The 7,826-nt window shown below is 41.5% G+C and overlaps 1 protein-coding gene across 1 annotated transcript; it reads left to right on the top strand.

The window, feature by feature from the left end:
• Window positions 1-3: 3 nt before the first annotated feature.
• On the top strand, window positions 4-5,897 carry LOC125529579 (oxysterol-binding protein-related protein 1B-like; the record flags this gene model as incomplete). The annotated part of the gene is made up of 10 exons (XM_048693987.1): window positions 4-84; window positions 1,271-1,624; window positions 2,306-2,393; window positions 3,044-3,468; window positions 3,754-3,909; window positions 4,147-4,314; window positions 4,658-4,798; window positions 4,880-5,116; window positions 5,203-5,316; window positions 5,514-5,897. Coding segments are annotated over 10 exons (1,962 nt in total), but the record flags the coding sequence as incomplete, so codon positions are not given.
• Window positions 5,898-7,826: the final 1,929 nt, after the last annotated feature.

The raw sequence follows: 7,826 nt of genomic DNA on the forward strand, positions 1-7,826 counted from the left end.
GCGCGGCCCGCCGCGGGCGTTAGGGTGATCGGGGGCGCGGACCGCGGCGCCGGGGAGCGGCCCATCGGATTCGTCCATCTCAAGGTCTCGTCTCATTTCCTCCCCCTCCGTCTCCCGTCCGCTATGCTACCATGATCCCATTGCTTACATAGATAGCTTCCACACAACTAGTACCAGTAGCGACACATCGAGCGGTCCGTTCCTCAGGGCGCAGCGCATTTCATCTGGCGGGCGATTGAACTATTTTTAGTTTCCCCAGATATTTCGTAGGTCTTTTTTCCTTCTCATCACCAAAACGAGTTGGTATTTCCGCGTCGCCCGGATCGGAACAGTTGAACTGTAAAGCGACCCCGTGCTCCCCGGCGCCCCCCGCGAGCGCGCATCGCCAGCCGCACATCGCCGCGATCTACGGCGGAGATTTTCTTGCAGCCGGGGCTATCTGTCGCTTGTGTCGGATAAAGAGAGAGATGCCTTGCTTGGACTGTAGCTGGCTTTTCGCTAGCCGCGGCGAGGATCGGCTACTAGTGCGGAGTGTGAAACAACAGTGTCTGCATCGGCGTGCTACAGAGGCGACCTTGTCGCCGCCCGCGCTCAGGGGAGGAGGGGCCGACAGCCGACTGGCCGGCCGGCGAGATGCTTTAATTCGCGGCACGCGGGCGCCCGGCTCTCCCAGCTGCATTTTGTTCAAATGGCACGGCACCGGCCCATCTGTATTTCGTACAAATGGCACGGCTGATGGGTTGGCGCCTCGGTTTGTGTCGTATTAGATGGATGTCCGTGAGTTTGCTGGGAACGTGGGGTGGTACGAAGCATCTGTCCATATACCCATTTAAAGGAGCCTTGCCTTTTTTCCTCCCCTGATGAGCGGTCTCTTGGCCTTGGCTGCTGCTTGAGTCAGCGTCCTTTGTGTTAGCCTGTCCTTTGGATGATAACTGATCAAGTTATTATCTATAGATGCAACAGTGTGAAATGATATGGCATTACAGAGCTGGGAGGGTTCAGTAGTCATTTGAGTATATGGATTACTCTTCATTGCTCATTATTGGATTTTACATCCTAGGAGACCGATCAAAATATTGTGTTGGAAGGAACTGAAGTATTTGTTGTCATTGGTCTATACGAACGTGTAATCGCCGCATGAATATGTAGATATCATGGGGCATCACTGTTTTAACTATAATTTGTGTGCCTTGAACACAAGGACTCATACTTTTGGCTTAAAGTGCCGGTCTGGTTGCTAATTTTTGTAAATTTTTTGAACTGTTTGTAGATCTCATCATTTAGCGAAAGTAAATCAGATGACAAACGGTTCTATATCATTACCCCAACCAAGACACTTCAGTTGAGGACAGGTTGTGTTAAGGACCGTGTGGCTTGGATTGAAGCACTTGTTTCAGCGAGAAGTGAATATTCTCTTGGTGGTATTTTACCAAGTGACCGGAATGGTGGATCATTTTCTACAGAAAAGCTAAGAGACCGCTTGCATGCTGAAGGTGTTGGTGCAGAAATTGTTAAAGACTGTGAGCAGATTGTTCATTCAGAATTTTCACAGTATCATGTACAGATGAAGCAGCGTTGTGAATCGTATTTAAGTTTTATCGGCAGTCTTCCACGGGAACTTGAGGTAATGCTTCTTGGAACCCTCTGATTGGACTAGACAAATCATGCACTTTTTGGTAGGCTTTCTCTTTTTCTTCAAGCAAATAACGGCGAAGGAACTTGATGGTCATACTGACCAACTTTAGTGACTAATGTACGTTAAGAACCTGCAGAGCCCTCTTTAGAACTATATATATTCAATTGATGTTCTTAGTTGTACCAAAAGATGACTGGATATTTTGCTTCCATGTGATTGTCTTCCTTGTATTCAGCAGCCAACCTTTATCAGTAGCTAAATAGTGCACTTGCTAGCAATATTATCCCAACTTTGGTGTCAAACAGGACCACCATCTCAGCCTTTTGCAATAGATTTAATAGTTTTTGCTAGAAGGCGACACCACCAATGGTTGAAACCCTTTAGAAGTTTTTTTAGCAAAGAGACCCTTTTAGAAGTAAAGATGAAGACACTCGACCTGTTATAAATGACAAGGAAACCCAATTGTGGTCCAAACAGTTCCTCATAGGCACTGGAGTTTTAAAAAATATAGTTAAGGAAGGTGAGTTTTATTTTCTTCAAATTTTTTGTAAAAAAATAGCAAAAAAGTTTGTTTGGAGTCTGGCCCAGAACTCAAAGAATAAATTGATGGACTGATATCTGGTATTCTAGTATCGTGAAATCATCTGCTGACTTATTGTGTTCTCTCAGGCAGTTAATTCAGAAGATGCAACTATTCGTGGCAATCCACAGTCGCAGTTGTTCAAGCCTGACTTTTCCAGCTCTGGAAAATGTAGTGGTACTTGTTCTTCTTTTCAGTTTTGGTTTTCTCTAACAGTTATGACTAGCCTTAAATAAAAGTTTACTTGTTATTTTTCATGCATAATTTTTCATTACCATGGTATAAACCTTTACTTTGGATTGTTTTCTGTTAGTTTCTCTAAGTACCTGTGTTTTTTCTTGTGCTGTTAGAGCACAGGTGTGAAGGTGCTAATTCGCATTTTTCTTGGACTGCTGATGTTAGACTGCTTCTATTATGGATTTTTTCTATTCATTTCTCCAAGCACCTGTGACTTTTCTTGCACTGCATTTTACCTGAACTGCTTCATGGCTGGTGTTTCTGGAGGGATTTTTCCTTAATATAGCTCCATTTGATCACGCAGAGAAAAAATTTCAAGCATAACTATTAGTTTTCCATCATACATAGTTGAGAACGATTACCAGCGGGGCAGTGACTATCGTTGCCCGTTCGACATCAACATTTCAAGACCATGGTAGAAATTCAAGCATAGCTGACTGTTATAACTCATCTATGTTTGTTTGTTGGATTAATCTGAATATGTAAACCATACATCACTACATCTTTATCTGGCGCATTTTCACTGCAAACACTTCTTCCATCTTTAGTTTATTTCTGCTTACTGCCTACTTTTTCTTCTTTGCCATCAGAATACAGCAACACAGAATCTTCTGAAGATGCTGGTAAACAAGAAATAGGGAAAATGTCAGATGAAGATGAGTTTCATTTCTATGATACAAGGCAAAGTTTTAGCGACAGTGTGGCTAGTCCTGACGTGAAAGTGAGATACTTAAATTATGGGAATGAAGCTTGCAAATTTGGTGACTCATTAGCTGCCGACAAGACCAATGAATATCTATTATCGTCTGCGAAGAGGCGCTCCAAGTTGCCTGAACCAGTAGAGAAGGAGAGAAGTGTTAGCCTTTGGTCCATGATCAAAGATAATGTTGGCAAGGATCTTACAAGGGTCTGTCTTCCTGTTTATTTTAACGAGCCTTTGTCGTCTCTTCAAAAGTGCTTTGAAGAGTTGGAGTATTCCTATTTGTTGGACCGTGCATACGAATGTGGTTTAAGGGTATGCCTATTTATATACCTTTCCTGCTTTCTTCTGATCCAAATACTGTTATAAATAAATTAAACATCAGGAAACATTACTTTGCACATGGTTGAATTGCTGTGCATGTATAAATCTGTGTGTAGCACAAACCGAGTAGCATGCACTTTAGCTGTTAAATTTTGCAGATAATGAAGTTATTTTTTATTCCATCAACATTAATATCTAAAATACTACATAGTGGTGTTTCATGTGTACTTATCCCAGAATTGTGTTGATAGTAATGTCTTTTGCACATATGTTCAGGGCAACGGTCTGATGAGAATTCTTTATGTTGCTGCCTTTGCTGTCTCTGGATATGCTTCCACAGATAGCCGTCCCTGCAAACCTTTCAATCCACTGTTAGGGGAAACTTATGAAGCTGATTACCCTGAAAAGGGGATACGTTTCTTCTCTGAAAAGGTTAGTCTGGTATACAACACATCTGCATTCTGTCATGCGATCTAGTGCACAGTAACAAGATCAAATTCATTTGTAAAGAAATGATAGCCAGGTGGTACGGAGTGTCTTGAAATGTTGTTTGATTAAAAGCATGGTAGTGACATACATGGATATGATGACAAGCCTATTAAGAGTTTCGTTGCGTTTGATATGGCACTCCATCTTTTAGTTAATTTGTTAGTTTATTCTTGGCACTAGGTTAGTCATCATCCGATGGCCATGGCATGCCATTGTGAAGGAAAAGGTTGGAAATTTTGGGGAGACAGCAATCTAAAGAGTAAATTCTGGGGTCAGTCGATTCAAGTGGATCCTAGTGGCATATTAACCCTAGAGTTTGATGATGGAGAAACTTTCCAGTGGAGCAAGGTACAGATTCTTCATCAAAGGCACTCATACTATTCTAGCTTTCCATGATTACCATTCTCGAAATAATGTTTTGATGATTGCCGATTGCCCGTGCTTTTTAATCTGTGAGTATAGCATACCTATCCTATTCTTCTAGGGAACAGGCCACAGGGCCGAGCTTATTACTGTTCCTATTCTCCATGGGTTGTTTTATGCACCCCAATTTAATTTCTACCTTTAGATATCATGGTTTCATTTATTTCTAGAGAACACTGCCACTATTCACATGAAGCTTGGAGATGGGCAAGAAGAATTGAATATCTTTTTGAATTAATACCTATAACATTTTTCTTTTCCTTGTAAGGTTACAACCACAATTAATAACCTTATCATTGGTCGAGTATATTGCCATCACCATGGCACAATGAGTATTAGTGGAAACAAAAAATATTCATGCAAGCTGATGTTTAAAGAGCAGTCTTTCCTCGAACGTAATCCTCGCCAGGTATGACGAACAATTTCCATCAAACTTCGCCATGTCCCTTTGCTTATGTAGATCGTACTAATATATGTAATTCTATGCAAGGTTCAAGGCTTTGTTAAAGATGCTGATGGCACCAAGGTTGCATCCCTGATGGGCAAGTGGGATGAGAGCATGTATTGCGTTGTTAGTGATGATGCTTCTAAACTGAACTCTCATATTTCACATCAGAGCGCTGGCGCCACCTTGTTGTGGAAGAAAAATGAGCCTCCAGCAGATCCCACTAGATATAACTTGTCATCATTTGCGATTACTTTAAATGAGCTGACTCCAGGGCTTAAGGTAGAGATACAACATGCATTAAATAGCTCGTTATTGTCACCTTTTATTATCTCTGAACCTAAAGAACAAATTTGTCATTTGTTTAGGAGAAGCTTCCACCAACAGATTCAAGACTCAGACCAGACCAGCGACATCTAGAGAATGGGGAGTACGAAAAGGCCAACTCTGAGAAACTGCGCCTCGAGACCAGACAACGAATGGTATAATACCCTAGTTCTTTATACTGTCCTACATTTTCCTTTAAAACTACATGTTGCTTACCTTTATTCACATTGCTTGTACATGGCAGCACGTTGAGTTTTTCATAGTTCTTTTTCATATTTGCTTACACTGAAGAAGTACCTGTCTGGTCCTTATCTGCCCTAACTGATGGTTATTTCTTTTTCCTCTTAAACAGGCAAGGAACATGCAGGAGAGTGGCTGGAAGCCAAGATGGTTCCAAAGGGACAGCGAGCATGGAACATACCGCTATGTCGGAGGCTACTGGGAGGCAAGGGAACAGACAAAATGGGTTGGATGCAGTGACATATTTGGCAGTTTCTGCGACAATCCAAAGCCACGGGTGTCCACGCTGTACACCAGCGCGAGTGTCTAAGGAGGCAGTAGTAGGCGTTGTCAGCATATTAATTTTTCAAAGGTACATAATTGATTGGTTCCTCTCACATCTATGGTACAAAGAAGAGCTAAGATGTTCTCCTTGTTGTCCTATACACATACACAAACGCTGGGACATTAAGCGCAACCAAATCCCTAATTTGATATACTGGTATACTTTTGCTAACATTGTTGCTAAAATAGTCAATAATATCATTCCCCCCTTGTCTCCGATGAGAATGGGTGACAAGTATGTTTAGCTTACTGGCGAGGAGGCAACATAGTACAAGTTTAAAATATTGTTTACTCCATGAATCAAAGTGATGCTTAGAGTGATGTGTTTTTTGCGTAACATACTTAAGTGTGTGGCAAGAGATCTCATCTCAATCTTAGTTCTTGGCAGTAATTGGATTGTTGCTGTAACCCCAAGTTGAACTAACCATCATGAGTAGTAACTGATATGGTTTCTCTGTAGAAGTGAAGATATTTGGCTGGTGAGCATTTGATTATATGAATGCTCTGATGCTCCTGGATCATATAGATGGCATGTTCATCTACCTTTAGGGTCTCTTTGATCATACTACATTCTATAGGTACCTAAAGAGTATGATATTCTATAGGGTCTCTTTGATCATACTACATTCTATAGGTACCTAAAAAGCTTCTCAATCATCCTCTTCAACCTCTTAAAAAAATCTTTTGTTTTTCTTTTGATGTTTATCACAAACTCAAATCCCATAGAATCCGAAGGGGCATGACATTTCAATCTCGTGTATTTTTCATTTATGTGTTAATACAATCATGCAATCAAAGATGCCAGCATCTACAATGGCTTACGCTTGTATGGGCGCTAATACAGGGGAAAAAACAAAGGATTTTATAAGGCATCCCCTGGCAGTTTTGAGCCGACGATGGGGTTCGAAAAAGGAACCCTAACCAGACACCGGGACTCGATAAACCAACCGCTAATTGGCCAGGAATCTTGCCATGACGCCCATGCTAAGCGTCCGCATTTGTTGCTTAGTAAAATAGACTATTTTTTTTCTTAAACATCAGTGCTTATCTCTATCGGAGGGTACCTAATTAAGAAGCATCAAAGTGTAGCAGTTAAACCATAAACAACAAAATTAACGCAGTTCATAAACCAAATCTGTGATAGATAACTTTTTGACAGCCACTGCCACAAAGTGGAGCGACACCATGCAATGTTATAGTACAAGCCATAGTAAATCCTGATGGAATATGTTAATAGAAGGGAGAGCTTTGTTTTGGCGCTGCAGCAATAGCAGAAAGAAATAACCTCATTGTTCAAAATTTAGTATTTGACGACCAGGATTCAACATCATGCAGTAGCATAATATTCATCTCTACGACATCCAAAGGAATTTGTATTTGCATACCAAATACGCAACGCCAGTAAATTCTTGCTCCAATTGAAGCGCATAGAAGTTTTTAATGTGCACATCATATTGCTTCTCTTGTTCCACAATCTACGAGTGACATGAATCTAGCTGAAACAACATAATAGGTAGGAAAGGTGCAGATGAGGGGTTAGCAACTAATCTTACTTGTCGTCCTAGTGGAGGAGGTAGAAGCAGTCGAGCTTCTTCGCATCCGGCGACTGTGCCGCCACGTTCGTGACCACCTGCACAACAACGTGCAGAAGGGATAGCCGGTAGGAAAGGTGCTGCCACTGCGTAGAGACTGGGTCGGCGCGGACCACCGGTTCTATTAAGAAGAAGACTGGCTCTATTCCCGTATAACAATTTTGGTGTTCTTTGCTTACTAGTATTTCTTTCCTTGACAACCAAGCCATCATTATAATGTATATTTTCCCCTGTAATTCCACATGCACACAAAGGTGCATATTTTATACCTTTACTTTTTTTCTTTGGGATCAATCTTATTTGCTTGCATCATTGATATCAAAATTACATCTTCCTTAAACCAAGAAGTCATTAGTTTAAAGTGCAAAATTGATGATAGAATTGGACGGTGGGGTACCTTGGATGGAGCATGTGCAAACGATGTTTCAGCAAACTCGCCGGAACAGCGAGATTGAAAGCTTTGGGCGTGGATGCAACCGATGTCTGACGGCATACATGAGGAGTTTGTG

This window comes from Triticum urartu, unplaced genomic scaffold, assembly GCF_003073215.2.
Source record: "Triticum urartu cultivar G1812 unplaced genomic scaffold, Tu2.1 TuUngrouped_contig_5705, whole genome shotgun sequence".
NCBI classification, from domain to species: domain Eukaryota; kingdom Viridiplantae; phylum Streptophyta; class Magnoliopsida; order Poales; family Poaceae; genus Triticum; species Triticum urartu.